General features: G+C 45.1%; 1 protein-coding gene across 1 annotated transcript in view; it reads left to right on the top strand.

Moving 5' to 3' along the window:
* The window catches only part of SPATA1 (spermatogenesis associated 1), a 479533-nt gene that overhangs the window by 451663 nt on the left and 8991 nt on the right, over positions 1–18879 (top strand). The window contains exon 11 of the mRNA XM_069641723.1: positions 2710–2808. Coding sequence (XP_069497824.1) covers positions 2710–2808 — 99 coding nt within the window. The remainder of the gene's footprint in view (positions 1–2709; positions 2809–18879) is intronic.

Below are 18879 nucleotides of genomic sequence, written 5' to 3'. Positions count from 1 at the left end.
ACGAGGACGATTTCCTCAGATACAGTCTTTACTTTTCTTCTTGTCCCAGACCCTTCTCTGGTGGTCAGTGGTCTCATCCCTGCCACTGGTACAAGGAATATTTCCTCAGATGCACTCTTTACTTTTGTTCATGTCCCAGACCCTTCTCTGGTGGTCAGTGTTCTTATCCCCACCACTGGTACGAGGATGATTTCCTCAGATACACTCTTCACTTTTGTTTGGGTCCCAGACCCTTGGAGCTCTTGTCCTGGCCTGAAGCTGAGACCTCTTAACTACCCCCACGTCCTTCCTGTTACCTTCTGGGACTTGCTCGCACAGCGCCAGTCTCTCCAGGGACTGGTGTCAGTCTCCTTTCTGCTTCCTGTAGCCATCGGCTTCTCCTCTACTTCTGCAGTGGCTCCACATGTTGAGACTTCTTGCAGTCTCAGCACTGTTCCGGGAAATTGACTATCTGTGGTGGCAGTAGCTATCATACACTGGTAAAGTTTCATGTTGTTGTCAAAGAGCTCCAAAGTTGCAAACTTTGGGTGAGGGGATGAAGAGGTGGGGGGGGAGGAGAGCGGGGATAGTGAGGTTGGCATTGGAGTCAAGGAGAAAGATAACTTCCGTCTTTGAAGAGTTTGCCATGAGGCAGCATAGAGCCATACAGTGGCAGATAATAGTTGGTTATGCATTCAAAAATGGGAGTGGGGAAGGAGGGAAAGGGGAAAGAATATCTGAGTATCAACCGCAAAGAGGTGACATTAAAAGCCAAAGGAGGAAATACGTTTGCAGAGAGGGTCAGTGTGTAGAGTGAAGAGGTGTGGGCCTAGGACTGATCCTTGAGGAACACCCACATGAAGCGTTGGTGGGGATGAGGTGCTGGTGTCCAATGAGCTGGAGCAGGAGCGGTTGGAGAGATAGGAGGACACCCCCTCCACATGGTGCTTTTGAAGCATAGAAAGGAAAGATTTTGAAGGAGGGAGGGATGAGCCAGTGTCAAAGAGAGCTGGACATTCTAAAAGGATGATAATGTAGGAGAGGTGAGAGTGGTGGCCAGTGGTACAAGAATTGGCAATGTGGTTGAACGCATTCTTGATGGAATATTTGGACAAATATCCTGACTCATGGAGCTCAGCAAGTGAGTGTATTTCAAGATAGTTGGCTATGTGTTTGAAGACAACTCTCTTGAGGATTGTAAAAATGGTAGGGCAGGATAGAGGCAGGCCTGTAGAATGAGTAGTTGTTGGGGTCAGCAGTTGCTTTCTTTAGGAGAGGTATGACTGTGGCTGTTTTGCAACACGATGGAAAGATACCAGTGGAGGGGGACTGGTTGAACAAGATGAAGGGGTGACCAGAGATTACGGGTGTAATTCCCATAACATTCTGCGGTACAAAAGGGGCAATTGGAGCAGATAATGGGTTTGCAGACCAAAGGGTGGGTAGAAGAGCAGTGAGAGGGGTGAAGGAGGAGTGACATAGAGATGAGAGTGTGAAGAAGATGGCAAAAGGATAGAATGGGGAGGGCATGGGAGAGATAAAACGGTGTACACTGGGTTGTGGATTTTGGTAATTTTAGTAAAGTAGGATGCAAAGGCATTGGCAGTGTGAGGGGAGATAGTGCAGTGATGTTTAGGGGGGAGCATGGCCTGGAGGGTCATGGATGTGAGCCGAGAAAGGAAACACGATTAGTGTAATCAGAGGTTTTGGCTGTGCCGAGAACTGTGGTCAGTCATTGTAGCTAGTGAGAAGAGGTTGGGGTTGGTCATTGCACCAATGGAGTATGCAGCAAGACATTGTTGACCTTAGCAGCTGTCTAACTGGGGCAATCGATGGTCAAGGATGTGGGTTGGAGGGTGTGAAGGAGCTGGTAGGGTAGTGAACATTGAAGTGGGTAGAGGGTGCAGAGTTGAATTCGGTAAAGGTGGGTTCAGTGGAGTGAGCAAGTGTAGAGTCATGCTTGAATTTACATTTGGTGATAGGTGAGGGAGGGGGATGGTAGAATGTGGGAAGAATAGAAAGGGGTAGTCATCAGGGGAGAAGGGTCAGTTGTGGAAGCAGAGCAGTTGCTTTAGATGTGGGTTGGAAAGTTATGTAGGTTGATTTGTGAGTTGTCGAAAAGAGGGACGCCAAGTTGGAGCTACTAGGCCTTAGTCATATTGCAGAGGTTGAGGTCACCTATTTGAATGCATGGATATCAGGTCAGAGAATATTCAGTACAGGGTCAAAATCAGAGCAGAAGAGGTTGGGCATTCCTGGTGGGTGGTAGGTGAGGTGGATAGTAAGAGGGGCAGAAGTGAGGAGTTGGACTGAGGTATGCTCAAAGGAGGAGGGAGTGAAATCAGTGAGGGGGTGGGGTGCTGATCATATGTCCTTGATGACCATGAGGCCAACATCACCATTTCTGAGAGATGAGGGGGAGTGAGAGAAAGAGGCAAATTCAGCATGAAGGGCTGTCAAGGTATCGGTATCATGGTGGGCATCCAGGTAGCAGTAGTTGCCATCACCGAGAGCTTCACGGAGCTTTGTTGCTTTCCAACAACAGGGGGTTTGTGCTATATGTAAGCCATACCATACCAAAGCCAATACCATACCAACAATAATCGTTTTGTTGATCAATTGTTGAATCATGTTTTGTATACTAAATATGTGCTAATTATCAGTACACCTTATACACATCAGCAAGCATAGTATAACTCTTTCCCTGTTGTTTCTTTTCTTCTTTTCTAGAATAACATGATTATCCAAGCCACCATAAAACAACATGAGATTGAGCAACTGAGAAGAAAACTGGACAACACTAAAATGAAACTGATGGTAGAAATTAAGGTATTGTAGGTTGCATTTATTATGTAAAACTTTATTTGTGTGGTTATCTAAGATGGCACCTAACTGTCTGATGACCATTTCAGGATGGTTTGTAAGACATAGAATTGGGTAAGCAAAGCAATTTTGGTGTTAAAGTTGTTTTATTTGGCTAAACTAATATGAACAAAGAGGTTAAGTTGACTGTGTCATGTCAAGAATTAGGATCATGAAGGCACTGTCACTTTTTATTTGTTATTGCCAAATTGTTTCAGTAAGCCAGTTGCCCTGGGTTTTGTGAAAGAGCTGGTGGTTTGTTTGTACCCTTGGGCTTTGGCATTCATGTTTTATCTGAATGATGTGTGATTGGCAGATTCTCTGGCTATGAAGAGGACTAAGGTTCCTGGTGGGCTGTAGTGGGGGTTGGTAGTGCCGATCTTTACCATTAAAGGAACTATGCTTTCTACATCGAATTTTGAACTTCATATTGTAATCCAACACAGGTCAATTGAGTGTCTTTGGGGTGGGCCATGTGGGTTGTGGAGTCTCGATGCTCAGGCATATTGGGGCCCCTCAGGTTTTTACTCTTTGTAGCCTGATAATGTGCTTTGTGGGAGGCCTGTAAAGATTACATTGCAAAACTGAAGGTGGGCGTAATTAGGGATCTGGTCCTCTCCTCAGGGTTATTGGTTTTAGGAGGGAGAGAAAATTGGGAAAGTCAGAAAAGGCACCCGTGTTTCATCTCATGAAGCTCAAGGGAGCGGGGAAGGTTTCGTAGCTAACCTTCGGGTCACTTTTTGCTCTGAAATGTTTTCATGCGTGGTTTGTCCTGCATCTGTTTTCAGCATAAAGATTGTTTTTTTTTATTTTGGAATTTGGTCCAGTAGCCTCAAATACATAGCAGTTTGGATTGATTTTATTGGGAATTTTGTATTTTTCAGATTCTTTGAAATAAAGAAAAGTGGAAAATTAAAAATAAAATTGAAATGCAATATACAAAGGAAACATGAAAATCCAGAAAAAATAAAGTAAAACATTAGGATGAACAAGCATTAAAGTTTTCCATATACAACGTTTTGGTTCTTTCAAAGTCATTTGAAATGATGCTGAGCCTGCGGTGCAAAGCCCTACTCCATGATAATGCCCAATGAGGGCATGAAGGACCCAACATGTTCGGGTCTTATATGTTCCAGCGCAGAATGGATGGGATTTATCAGTTCTGACTGGACTGCCCTGTTAGGGGTCGGTTCAAGGCTGTTTTGCATATGTTTTTCCCATTCTATAATGACACAAGCAAACTAATAAACCATAGCATGGACAATTTGACAGACCATTTACAAGTGGATATGATTAATTCGAAACTTTCAATTACATTTTGGCTCTCAAATGTGTCCAGAGGTGCAAAGGTATGGCTAGGTATGTGTACAGATCGTGCTTTGCCTAGGGTCATTATGATACAGCTCACTGACGAGATCTAATGATGTGAACACCTGTATGGGTTTGTTCGTGTTTGTTTGCAGAAGGGATGTAACATAACAGTGTGGGCTGCACTGCCCTTTTTGATGACACCAAACATTATTTGCCTATGATTGGTTCCTTTCTGTAGTGGCAGAGACTAGATAAAAAAAAACAATTGAATGGAAAATGAATTACTGGTCACTGCTGTGCATGCATCTGGGCATGGTGGAGATCCCAGCTGATCAGATAGGATTCCTGGCATAATACTGTGTTATGCAGGGAACCCGCGGTACGGCCTGTGCATGCTTGCGTTCATGTGCCTAATACTGCGTCTTACAGTGATTGTTCTGAATCCAATGGAAGCAGTAGCAGGAAGGCACATAAAAACAGATTGTATGCCTCATCCAAAATGAGGCATACAATAGGCACTCTTTATATACACTCTAAAAGGTACAGAGCAAGCAACAAAAGTGCAAACTACGCTCGCACTTAAGCAGGTGCAGTACGGATTCCGTAAAACAGCTCAACGCGTTAAGAGCTTGCTTAAGAGATCTATGTACAAGCCTGTGCTCATAGATTTGAACCTCTGCAGAATCAACTCAGCCTCTAATCTTTCCGGCGTCAAAACAGTGAGCACCATTTAACTGGTTAGCAAAAACTAGTGTGCCTAGAAGCAGGAGGATATCACCATAAAGTCAAGTGTGGTATAATAATAATTATCATTATTACAGAATATAAGTGTAAGTTAAGCTTTGCTGTTACTCTGTATAATGTATAAGCTGCCTTCACACACAGAAGAGAATAAGTATGGGTAGTGTAAGCTCACAAACAGAACACACACACTCACACACACAAAGTAGGCAGCAACATAGCAAGCGTCTCCTGATTTTCCATTTAAAATATTAGGAGCACCCTCCAAACAAGACCTGATACTGCCCAAGTCAAAGGCCCACGCTATAGAAAGATGCCAATACTGTCCCAATGAACTTCAGTCCACCCAGTAGAAATCCAGTAGAAATCAACTGGCAATGGTCCATTCAAAACTGGCAATGGTCCGTTCAAAGCACTTTTTTTTAAAGTAAAAGATACTTATTAAATTTCAGTATTGATGACTGTGGAAAAGTGACTGCTGCTCTGCAGGAGTCCTTGGATACATAGTGACTAAGGAAGTTAAGGCAGCATTAGAACAGCTGTGGATGGTCAAGGAGGAGCTGTTCTCAGGGGTGACCAGTTTGTGATCTCACAGCTGATTGAGCTGGCACACCAAGGACATCAGCGTACCGGCAAGACAAAGGCCCGCCTGCGCCAGAAGGTGTGGTACCCGGATCTGTAGAGGCGAGTCAAGGAGTTTGTGGAGGCTTGTGTGTGGTGCCAACCGGCTTCCACAGCTCAGAGGGAAACAGTCATCGAGACCATGCCACGAGGCACCAAGCCATGGGAAGTCGTCCACGTAGACTTTGAGTCCACAGGCCGAGACACTCATTTCCTTATGATCATGGATGAGTGGTCTAGGTACCCAGAGGTGGAGTTTGTGGAGTCTGTGGCTTTTGAGAACATTGCGGTGGCGGTGGAAAAGATGGTCGCCACCCATGGACTGCCTCAAGTACTGTGCTCTGACAATGGGGCACCCTTCCAAGGGGAGAGTTTTGCCCACATGATGGAGGAATACGGGGTCCACCACCGGAAGATCACGCCGCTGTGGCCCAGGGCGAATGGTGAGGCGGAGCGCCTGATGAGGACTCTGCACAAGGTCAATGTATTCTGGATTGCTCAGGGCCAGGGTCAAAGTCTGCAGAGGGCCCTCTACAAATTCCTGAGGGAGTACCATCCCACCCCGCATACTACCACAGGTGTTTGGCCGGCTGAGGCAATTTTCCGGCGATGTCCAAGGGGTCTCATCCTGGAAGTGGGCGAGCGTGAGCGAGCAGTCATCAACGAGGAGCAGGTGGAAAGGGAAAGGAAATTAAGGACAGAGCAGGAGAACATCCGGAGAGGACTTTGCCCCCAGCAGTTCGTCCCAGGTGATGAGACTCCAACCTTTTGATAGTTTTGGGTGGCCATGTGAGAAGCGGCCGTGCTAGGTGGCGCAGCCTGAAGTGGCTTCGCCTCGTTTAGGGTCCATTTCTCAAATTGCAGAGGCGGAAGAGCAGAGAGCTCGGCAGCGAAGCAATGAGGCAATCGAGGACCGCAGCTATGTTTGCAGTGCTCTGGCAGCCTTCTCCACTTCGTTGCAGAATCCACACCTCAGCCTCAGCATCCCAGCCTACCAGCCCACCAGCATTGCAGACCCATAATCCTGAGACGCATTCGTCCATTAACAGCGTTCGGCGGCTGACGGATGTGATCCGTGGCAGAGTGAGCATGTTGAAGCCTTTTTCAGCTATACGCTCAGTGTTCCATCTGGCCACGGGCTACGGGCAGCATAGGCGGGTAAGCGGCACAACGCTGGTTCTCTTCCGGTATTTAATTGTTGTTCTGGTCTTTGCCCTAGTGGCTTTTTAATTCTTTTAAGCGTCATGTAAGTCACAAGGCTTCACACTTCAGCAGACAGGAACACGTGCATACACACAGGCATAGACATGTCAGTGGAAGCTAATATAGGCTCTACCCCGGGGCTGGAAACACCTAGCACTCAGCTTGATGCCATGAGCAGGGAGGAATTCCTCCCACATTCACCACCTATTGCCCCTCACAGAAGTGGCAATAGGTTTTGAGAAGTCTTGGCACTAAGTGCCAAAATGAGACAGAAGTTCCAGCAGGAACAACTCACCTTTTCTAAACTTTTTCTTATTAGCAATGAGCTCAAGAATGAATTGAAGCACGATGATAAAGTTGTATGCTCCCTCTCTCCAATGACTAAGCTCCCACATCTAAAGCTAGCCAACCCATATGACCATGGAGTGAGAGATGGTATTTATTCTATGAATAAGGAATCCGATAACCAAAAATGTCACAGTCCATTGGGCACCCAGCGTGGATCAACTCAACAAATTTTAACAGGGGAACAGATTTCTCCTATATCTTTATGGTGCTCATCAGCGTTGCCAAACAGACCCTACATAATCCCCCCTGCAGTCCTGCCCTTGCAGACGAAGACTGTCCTGCCCACCCCCTGTTTGGTGGGTGATCCACCACGGGAGGCTGCCCATTTGCCGGGTTATAAATCCCGTCAAATCCCTGCTAAACAAAGCGCAGTGGCAAATGAAAAATCCAAGCAGGTGACTTTTGGCAGCCTGCATTAAAGGAAATCACGAATGCCCAACATTGAGAACATGGTTACCAAAACCTTTGTCATGGATCAAAGGAACTTTGTGATCATTAACATCGAAAAAGTTGATGCAAAAGAGTCCAGAGAATCACTGTGAAACAAGGTGCTTGCATGGCTACGATAATGAATAGGGCCTGGAGTTGTCAGAATGTCTGACTTAAAGATCCTACGTAGGATTGACTTGAGTGACTGGTGCACTCAGCAAACTCACAACTGTGTTTTAGTGGGTTGTGAGCTCAGCACTTCACTCTACTATCTCAGATCATGTAAATGTCTCCCCATGGGATGTTCGAACTGTAAACTTACACTCTGATGCCTTCGGCTTGAACAGGCTCACCTCTCATTTCAGAATTAACTGATCATTCCATGTTCAACTATATTTAAGCGGTGTAGACCTCTCACTGTTTCTGGCGATTGTGCTGCTCTTTATATTCTGTATCCTGCCCTCCCGTTTTTGTTTTATGTTGTATATTTTTCTGTGATTGTTTGTCTGTATGCGCCATCATGCCTATGCGTCCATTTTGCGCGGTACAAATGTAATAAAGTAAAAGCAAAGTAAAGAGGTGCTGGTCAGGAACCATCATCCTCAAGGAAAACTGTCACTGACTTACGAGCATGGTCCCTTAGAAGTGGTGGCAGTGCATGGCTCAATGGTTACAGCGTCGGATGAGACTGCTTCTGTGACTCGCAACGCTAGCTTCTTTAAGAGACTGGGAGAGGCCAGGCCACAGGCAGCGCAGAGAAGGGACGTGATTGATGTGCCGGACGAGGACGGTGGCCTGGCCCATCTGCCAAGCTCCCCGGTTTGGGAGAGCTCAGGTGAGGCGGGGCCCTATCCACGAGACGAGCAGGAGGTATCCCCAGAGGGTAGGGAGGGGGACGCCTGCCCACCTGAGTGACTATGGGGGTCATTACGAGTTTGGAGGTAGCCATGCTATTAGCACCATGGCTGCCTCCAAAGTCGTGTCCGGGTTCTCTGGATGGGGACTTGGAAGACCCGGTAAATCCCCATTCAAAATACCCTTCCAATGGGAATGGGGAGGGAGCTAATAACGGGCCGTAAATAGTGGGCTCGTTATTAGCTCCCTGGTCCCTTAGCGGCTGGTTTTAGTTTAGTTTAGTTTAGTTTAGTTTGTTTATTTATAAAGCGCGTCCGAACCCTCAGGTAACTGCGCGCATATAGGGTTACAGATCGTTGCGTGAAGCACAAAGGTACATACATTCAAACAGGATGCCCAAGGTGCACATTACATGTTATGAAATAAATATCATAGATTGTGAGGGAGCGGTTACATAATGGTCAGTTTACGAAAATAGTTAGGCATAATGTAGAAATTGAGGCTGAGTGGAAGTTGTATAGGCGTGTAGCAGCATGATTAGTCCGATAACCAGGATTTCACCATGGCTCTGAATGGCCAGAAGGAGGTTTACGCTCTGATTGCAAGAGGGAGTGTATTCCAACATTGAGCTGCAAGAACTGGGAAGCTGGAGCCTCCTGCTGTTTTTAGATTGAATTTGGGAACCTTTAGTTGGTGCAGATAGGGAGTTCTAGTGGGTCTGGTGGTGTTGTGTCTAGAGAATTTGTCAGATAGGTAGCGTGAGGCAGTCAGTGACAGGCACTTGTGAGTGATGACCAAGGTTCTTAACTTAATTCTGTCTCAAATTGGGAGCCAGTGGACTTCTTTGCTGGCCATGGAGATGTGAGCCTTACGCGGGAGGTTAAGAGCGCATTTTAAGGCGTTGTTTTGAAGGATCTGGAGTCTGTTCAGATTTTTGGTGGTGGTGCCCAAGAAAAGTGTGTTACAGTAATCTAATTTGGATTATATCAGCACTATGGATAAGGTGAGGCAAATGGAGATAGAAAGAAACGGTCTGCAGGCGTTGATCAATTTGTTGGTATAGGTGGTGGATGAGATGGTGGAATTTATTTGTATTTTTAGTGAAAGGGTGGACTCGAGGTACACACCTAGTGTTTTGACCTCTTTGGAGACTTTTATGATGTTGCCATCAATGGTGAACGATTGGTACCTATCAAGGCGGGACTGGGAGCCTACGATAAGCAGTTCCGTTTTATCGTCATTGAGGCAAAGACTGTGTGTGGACATCCAGGCTTGGATTTCTAGATAGATTTTGTTAAGTTTAGCAACATCTTCTTCATAGAAGCCAGTGAGTGTGATGAGGATCTGGGTGTGGTCTGCGTAATTAGAGTAGCTAACACCCAGATCGTCAAGACGGTCAAAGAGAAGCTTAGTGAAGATGTTTTAAAGAGTGGGGGAGATGCATGATCCTTGGGAAACTCCGCATTGGAAAGGGATGGGGTCTGCAGCTGCTGAGGGGGGCGAAGACCCTTGTCGACCTGTCAGACAGAATTGACTGGATCCAATTAGTGGCATTCTGAGAGAAAGCGGCAGCCGACACAAGGTGTTGTGTGAGGATCTGGTGGTCCACCAGATCAAAAGCAGCGGAAAGATCCAACAGGAGCAAGATGGCTAGGTTGCCCTCGTCTTTGGCTTCATCCATTTGGATTTTTAGATGCAGTAGGATGGTTTCGGTCCCATGCCTGGGTCTAAAGCCTGATTGTCGCAAGCCTAAGAGGTTATTGTCTTCCAAATGTTGTTGTATTTGGAGGTAGGCTACTCTGTCTAATATTTTGAGTAGAAAAGGGACTGTAGTGATGGGTCTATAATTTGTGGGGGAGTTAGGGTCTAGGTTGGGTTTTTTGAGAAGGGGAAGCACCCACGCGTCTTTGAGGTTGTTGGGGACCGTTGAGTTCTTGAAAGAGGAGTTGATCAGTGCGGTGATCCGAGGAGCTAAATCTTTGGATCCGTCTTTAATGACGGAAGCTGGGCATATGTCGCCTTTGTAGTTAAATGGTTTGAGGCTAGCGATAATCTTAACTACTTCTTCCTCCGTGACTGGAGAGAAGTGGAAGAGGGGGCAATTAGGAGAGGTGTGGTTTATTTTGCTACTGGGGTTCTCTTTGGCGGTAAGGTTGGCTTTTTTAGCTTCAATCTTAGCCTGTAGAAGGGCAATTTTGTTGGATAGGGCAAGTTGGATATTATTACACCAGGCCTTGTCTTTAGTACAGTCCTCAGTAGGTGGCAATGGTGATTAAAGTTCTCTTAGTATAGAGAATAGCCCTTTCGTGCCAGATTTGGCGCTGTGTATTCTCAAGTTGTAAATCTCTTTTTGGTGTTTAAGATAGCAGATTTGTAGGTGGAGGCAGCTGTAGCGAAATTGTCTTTTGTGGAGAGGGATGGGGCTTTTCTCCAACTGGTTTCCGCTGCTCTTTTGATGTTGCGGAGAGCCTTTAGCTCTGCAGTGAGCCATTTGTTGGTATGGGCGATGGGTTTGGCTTTACGTTGTTTGAATGGAGCTATTTGGTTGACGGCAAGTTCTAGTGTGGTGTTATAAAGATCTACCAATGTAGATGGATTGTCGTTCTCAGCGGGAACGTTAGCTTGAGTAATGGGCATGAGAAGTGGTCTGAGGTTTTCGATAGTGATGTTGCGAATGTTTCTGGAGATTATTTGTGGTGTCCTGGTGGGTGGTGTCATTTTGGGTGCAGTTCTAGGTATAGCGAAAGTGATATGGTGATGGTTGGTCCAGGCGCAAGGTATGATGTCTGTCAGTGAGAGGATACAGTTGGCATCTGCCAACCAGTCTATGGATCTTCCTTTTTTGTGTGTTGGTTTGTTGATGTGTTGAGTGAGGCCTAGATGGATGATGGTGTCATTGAGAGAGGTGGCATGATTGTCATTAGGGTCATTAAGTCCCAAGTTAAAATCCCCCATAATGACGATTTGTGATTTGGGTTTAGTGTTGGTAGTGAGTAAGAGAGAGATGTCTTCTTTGAAGGTGGAAAGTGGACCTGGAGGTCTGTATATAATGTGTAGGAGGATAGTTTGGGTGTCTGATAATGGGAGTTTGATGGATAGGAGTTCAGCTGAGTTTTACCAGCCGGCCTTAGTGGGACCCGCTAAGGCCCCTTGGAATGCGTCGGTAAGGGGTTAACAGCATCCTTACCGGCGCTGTTAACCCCTTAACGCTGCACTCGTAATGAAGCCCTATGTGTTGGGCCCCTGAACTGGCAGGAACACCCTGTGGTCTGGAATTTATATGCGGAATGGGGGTGGCTGTGATTAAAGGGGTCTGTTATTCTGTGTGCAGTTTGTTCTTATGGTTTGTAGGTAGTGATCCTTTGTTCTTTGTTTTGTTATGAAAAAGGAGAAGTGTGTTGCTGCCCCTTTAAGGGCAGACAGACGCGGCAGAGTGACATTTCACTCTGCTGCATGCTGTATAAATCAAGGGGGTATTCCCGGCCACGGGAGACCGACCGGGGAGCCCGAACCGAAAGCAAATGTGTGCGAGTGGCCTTTGTGGATGGGGGTGAGGCACACTGTACTCTGGCAACCAGAGGAACACAACACACACTACTACTAAACCAACAGTGATCCCAATCATAAAGCTAAACAAGGCACAATCTGAATGCTCTATCTCCTTCACCTCTTTTGGTAATGAGGGTAAGCTACACCCTTCAGAAGGGGATACAAGCTGGTATAATTAATACATTGAATCTAAAATAAAATAAAGTCCAATCAAAGTGCCTTAAGAACAGGACCTTTAATTATCAAACTTAAAAGGCATACAATTAATTAAAAACACTGAACAACAACCCCCTTCCACTGGAAAGTGCATAGAGAATGCAGACTTTATGGTGAAAGGGGTACTCTGGGTCTTGTAGACAGGGGCAGGACAGGCAATATTTCAGCAGCAATGTCATTAAAGATTTGTCTATGGAAAAGGTTAGAGAGTGTGGTCTTACTAGTCACTAGGTCCTGAAATGTGGACAAGAGGGACAGGAACACTGTAAATACCATTTTGTTTTGTTCTTGTGGATCAACCGTGGCAAGCCAGGCTTCAAGGAGCTTTCTGAGATGGTGATTCGGCATTGAGTTGGTGATCTATGCGACTGGGTCCAACCACATCATCCGGATCACAAGCAGCAACAACACATGGCACAAAGAAGCTTGCAGCAGGCAGGCATTGTAGATCACACTTGCAGGGTTTTGCCACCTCCAATAAGCAGGGTCCTGGGTATAGGTGTGTTAGTTACAGTAGGCCTGTTCCAGCCAGCTGGCCATCCAAAATGTGCCCTTGGAATGGGTAGGGAGCAGAGCCTTCTGTCTTCACCTGTATGCTAGAGGACTTTTGGATTGACTTTATTCCCAACACAGTTGAAGTGAATCCTTCTTCTACTGAAAGTGAAAATATGAATCAGCAGCAGAGGGTCTCCCCGGTTTTATAGGCAATGGGCTACAGATGATTAATCCAAAGCAAGCCTGTTGTCAGGGGTGCAATCCAGGCTGCTGTAACAATTATTCACTGCCATTTGTGTCATACCCAGAGTTCTCTCTCTGCGGGAAGTGGAGAGGAGGCAGGAGGTTCAGGGGGCCCTATCAGAATCCAAGATAGTGCAACCTTTCAGTGGACTGTAATTCTGTCCCAAGCTACTCTAACTCTGCCCCCTTCCGCTGTCTGCTAAACTTAAAGGGGTCTCTGGAAATCAGCAACCTGATCAGGACTATATTGCATCCTGCATTCTGCATATTGCAGAAGTGATTTTCTAGCCCACCGCATAGGGAGTATTCTTGTCCTGGGAAAGGAGGTGACATTCAAACATAGGAGCATTAAAAGAAAGCTTTCGGCCCTCCACCCAGATGACGCCTTGGCTGGATCCAGGCCAGATAAACCTGAATTGACACAGTCCTGTAATTGATGACTCACTGATCCAGGTTGACAACTCCATGGGCCTCATTCCGAGGCTGGAGGTAAGGGTTAACGGTCACCGTTAATGGCAACGGTGACCGTTAACACTTACCACCATATTCCGAGTTCCCTTTTGCGGGTTGGCATTTAACGCCTGGTTTTAGCAGGCGTTAAAAATCCAACCCGCAAAGGGACCTTGGAGTAAATTACGGCACCGCAATTTACGGTGCCGTAATTTACTCCTTCCCCATTCCCATTGAGCCCTATGGGGGCAGGAATGGGGATGGGGAACCGGTATGGTGAATGGGGAATTACCGGTCCCTCCAACCTTGGAATGGACCGGTAATTACTCCATTCACCATGCCGGATTTCCATGGAGTAAATAGCTCCATGGTTGCTTACCATGGTGCTATTTACTCCATGGATAGCGCCAGCCTCGGAATGAGGCCCTATGACACCAAATTGTTTGGTGGTTTTATAAATGTATCACCTCTAGCGCCACCATGCCAAACCAGGCAGAGCTTAGTTTTATAGTTTCCTCTGCCACCAGGTTATTTTGAGACACACAATAATAATTTTGAAGAAAGGGGGTCTTTGACTAAGAAGGACATCCCCTTGCCTGCTTAGTGTTTGGCTCCAGCAGGCTGTACTCACAAATACACGTAACCTTTGACCCTGCACTGCGACTTTGCCACTTGTGTCACATGGCTTTACTATGTTTTGAAGATGGGAGCACTTTGCTAAACGGGATTTGATCAGCAAAGCCCCTTTTCAGAGGCAGAACTACCAGCATCATTGTATGTAATACTCAACACAAAATGGGAGTTAGCTTACGCCAACTCGTGACACTCCGCGACCCTAAAAAATGTAGGATAACAATGATCGTGTCACACTTGCAGGAGAGATAGAGGTACAAGACCCCACCTGTAAATTGCAAATAACATGGAACACACCCTCCTGCATGTAAATGTGCCACACTTAATGTTCAGTGATTCAAGAACTGTTGTTTATTGACACATTCAGTTCTAGAAATAATATCTTGTATTGCCCTCTTTTGGTGACATGTGTTTCGACAACTACATGCAGGAGGGTGTGTTCCATATCATTGTATGTAATACAAATCAAAAAGGTTCAGGATCAATGCTGGCCATTCTGTCACAATGACCAGCAGGGGAAAATGTAAACTGGTCCATTCAACGTATTGCAATCTGGTTCTCTCCAATTCAAACATTATACATCCCATAGAAAAGTATTAATACTGTACAACTGCAAGTATTTTAGTCCTACGGAGTTTGTGTGCATGTGTGGTGTGGCTGTACGCACTACCTTTACTTATGGATGGATTAGTATGGGTGAGTGGGCATGTGAATGTGCAGATGGATGGGGAATGGATAGATGAGTGAGCAAATGGGTGTTTGACTCTTGATGTGTGTGTGTGTGGGGGTGGGTGGATGTCTGGCTTTATATGGGTTACTTGTAGTGTCATTTATCGGCATGACTGAAGATATCCCTTAATTTAATACCAAAAGACAACCCCACAGGGCAAAAAGCAAACTCAGTGACAATACAGTTGTGTCAACCATAACCCAAACAATGTGTGTATTTTATTGTACATACTGGATATTAATGAAAACATTCCTTTGGCACAAAATTGTATAAAATGCAATGTTCATTGGATCTGGGCAACTGGTGTTTAATGAAATCTGGGTATCAGGTCACAGTTTATTTAAGCAAATGTTGTTAAAACTTAAAAATGGGTGACTGTGCGAATTAACAATGTACATGAAATAAAATATCAGAACTAACACAAAACCAGAGGCACATGCGTAGCATAAAATTGAAAACCATCAAACAAACCAGTACATGACGCTGGTGTTTTAAGGCAGAAAGAAGCCTTGAACCTAGCATGGTCGCTGTGGGGCTGGTACTAGGAACAATGCACGTCATACATATGAGACAGTGTAGTAAACGAAAAACATGAAGATGTTTTAAATCTAGGTACACCGAAAGATTTTTGATTGAGTTGAGTAGAAGTGCATCAACTTAAGACTTAGGTTTCAACTCAAGTGCCCAATGGTTTTGGGGCATGCCTTCCTCGGGATGCTGAAATAAATTCATGCACTCTCTATTGTAGGGCACCCATTAGTGGCTCCCAGCAGGGATACATTGACCAATTTCAAGCATTTGGTTCAAGTCTCCCAGTTTTACCTCTGTTCAAAGTCCAGAAGGTTTTGTAGGTGTGGCTGACTGCGTCACCTTCTGGGAAAACATGGTGTTTGGGGGATTGCTGAAACACTGAAAGGAGCAGGCAGCATAAATGATCAGTTTTAAGCTATCCCTTAATGTGTTAGTTAATTTTGATAAACAGAGCAACAACCTAAAGTATGGAACCGTACATGTTTCACCGATAAGCATATCATATGTGGTTCTCTACAAGACTTCAAGTGACACCCACTAATTCATCAACCTTTGAAGCTGATGTGCCTCCTTGCTGCTGACGGCTTATCAGCCTCGCTGGTTATGCTGGGTCACTCACTGTACATGTAAAACATAGGGATTCAGTGCTACCCCCAAGCTACAATTGAAACCGTCCTTCACAGCGTGTTGAGAGTGCAGTGAGGACGAGTGCAGTTACAGTCATTAATGGCAGGTAAGGGCAAGTAAACATAATTTGTGGAGTCAATCAGGGTCTACTTACAACTCAGAAAAGGCTCATAATTACATGCCCAGTAAGGAAATCACTAAGGAAATCACTAGGGAAAGAGATAAGAACCGGGCCATTGTAGATATGCAATGCAATCACAAAGGATAACACAGTTCCCGTTTCCCCAAAACGTGTCACAGGATCATAAAAATCACAGCCTTCTTTGTCCCTGTGGGCACAAGTTCAGAAAAAGGTCTTTTCAAACCACAACCAACCGTAGAGTATACTGGCTCGGATTGCGTTAATGACATAAGCCTGTTGGAAATGGATGCAATTGAAGCATGCTTGGATCAATGATCCTCAGACTTGAATCAGTCTCAGGATGGTGACACTGACAGTGCCCCGAGGAGATCACTGTCAGCAACTCCATCATTTTTGATTGAACATATAAATGAGGACATAATCAGCTCTGACTTGTCTAGCACCCCCTCATACTCCCCTTGCTTATTCCATACTCTGCAAGATGTGGATGAAAAAATAAATCTGGCTTCCCCATCCTCTCAGCATTGAATGTGGTGCTCAACTCATTCGTTAATTTATATGACAATTTTATAGATGAAGTAAAATCTCTCACATTGGTCTTGAGTGAGATAAAGCTGATGCTCGAAAGTTGCAAACCTCACTAAAAACAAACAAAGTTGACTGCATCAGAAGATATGATAAAAGGGCACAGGGGAGAGCTAGTAAAATGTGAGTTAAATGCTGTTAGCAAAGCAAAAGAGATGGCAACAAAAAAGGAACCTGTACCAGAGGATATTGGTGTGTTTACAGAAACCGTCAATGCTCCCAAAGGGTCAGAAGAGGAAGAACTTGGAAGCAATCTATAAGAGAAGTCTCAAATTCAGTGATAAAAATCAGTCCAAAGAGCCAAAAAAGGAATGTACGAGATGTAAGAAAAACAAAGGTTTATTACAACACAGCCTGGGCTGGTAATAATCAAAAAGACTTTCAACATGGCTTTTGAAAATGTCTGCATTTATAGTAAATATCAGAGGTGAAATGACAACAAATGTTACAGGTTATTCATAAATCCCCAGCATGTGATTGGGCATCGTCATATGTACTATGGGTGAACCTATACAATACCTAGCCGTAGTGGCATATCCTACCCTGGTGAACATGCCAAGCCATCAGTTAATTAGTTATTTGACAGTGAGATCATCTGCCTTCCCATGAAGCTGATTGGATGCTACTCTTTATAATTTGTATTCTCAAAACGTAATTGTTGATTGGCTGCTCCATGACGAGCATTCATGGGGTGAGTGACTTAATTGGTTTCAACCAACCCTGGTGACAGTGTGGCAATACAAAATGATAACTTTACATCCTCTTGTAAAGACCTCATCGGTTGGCACCAACTTACTGTTTCCACCATTAAGAACTGTTCATTGACAGGAGCAATCCGGGACCACCACTACAAGAGACGGTCGCCTATATTTCTGCCTAGTGTCAATTATCCCCTTAGAACTCTGCGTATTTTCATCTCATACAGCCCCCATCCTGATGAAGGCCGTGTCAGATACGAGGCTCATTTAGCCCAAACAGACGACTGAAACACCCTGGAGAAGACGCACCTTTTAAACCACAGTGTACTGTCACTGTTCTCTGAAAGAACATCCTGTTATTTGTTTTGTTGTCTTTATTAGAAATGTTCATTAGTTCACTCTATTACACTGTCTACCAAGTCTTGGCAGTGAACGATTCATTTCATGTTCTGATACACAATCAATTGGACTTATCAGTGTTTATGTTTTTGTGTTCTATCACCCTGTATGATTGTTATGAAACATTTGACTAAATGCAACCTGCCAAATTATAAAAAATCAAGAAGTTGAGGGTACCATACATGGAGTGTTGTGTATATTCATTATGATCATAGGGCTAAAGGAGAGTGAAAAAAGTGATTTTTCTTGACCTATTCAAGTGTATATTTGTCTGATAAGTAGCCTTCCTGGGTAGAATAGGTTCCTGACCAGGAGCCCGGATTTATAATCAATCTGGTTACTGACCAATGGGGTTAAGTGGCCAGGTCCAGCTGGGACCAGCTCTGGGGTAAAGTTATTCGAAAGTGGGATAGATTTGAAAGGGAAAAAAAATTCTGCTCGTGCTACTCCTTGACATGTCGGCTGCGTTCGACCTAGTCGACCACAAAACTCTAAAGACACACCTCACCAATACAGCTCACTTCTCTACCGAAGCCACAACATGGATCTCATCCTTCCTGGAAGGCAAAGCTATGCGAGTCTACTCAGACCAAGCATCAGCCATCCCCTGCCCCATCAACTGCGGAGTACCACAAGGCTCCTGCACCTCCCCCACACTATATAACCTATTTACACTCCCTCTATTCAAAGACTTAGAAGGATTCGGCATAACGTTCACCAATTATGCCGACGGCACTCAAATTCTTCTGCCTCTAACTGGTGATTACCACCAAGATCTAAAAGCCCTACAACACACATATGCCATCATCTAGGCCGGGATGGCAGCCAATGGCCTCTGTCTCAATGGAGACAAGACAGAGATCCTACTGGTGGGCCCCAAAGAATCCCCTAGCAAACTTGACGGCAAATATAGCACCTTCCTAATTGAGAATTCGGTCATCCCGGGTCTCTTCTGCTGTAAAAACTCTGGGAGTCTATCTAGATTCCACCCTCTCCATGGATAGACATGTCAGCTACATCTCATCCTCAGCAGCCTTAACAACCAAAATAATTAATGCAGTAAAACCTCACCTATCCACTACAAACTGCCTCAACATAGCCAGGGCCACCATAGGTGCCAAATTGGACTATTGCAACATCCTCCTATTAGGCACCTCTGCTAAAAACATGAATAGACTCCAAATAACACAGAACAACGCCTTGAGAGCTGCCCTCAATATTCCGAAGAGGGA

The sequence above is a fragment of the Ambystoma mexicanum genome, chromosome 1q, assembly GCF_040938575.1.
Source record: "Ambystoma mexicanum isolate Mex_15411 chromosome 1q, UKY_AmexF1_1, whole genome shotgun sequence".
Taxonomy (NCBI): Eukaryota; Metazoa; Chordata; class Amphibia; order Caudata; family Ambystomatidae; genus Ambystoma; species Ambystoma mexicanum.
This window is presented reverse-complemented; position numbering and strand designations above follow the sequence as displayed.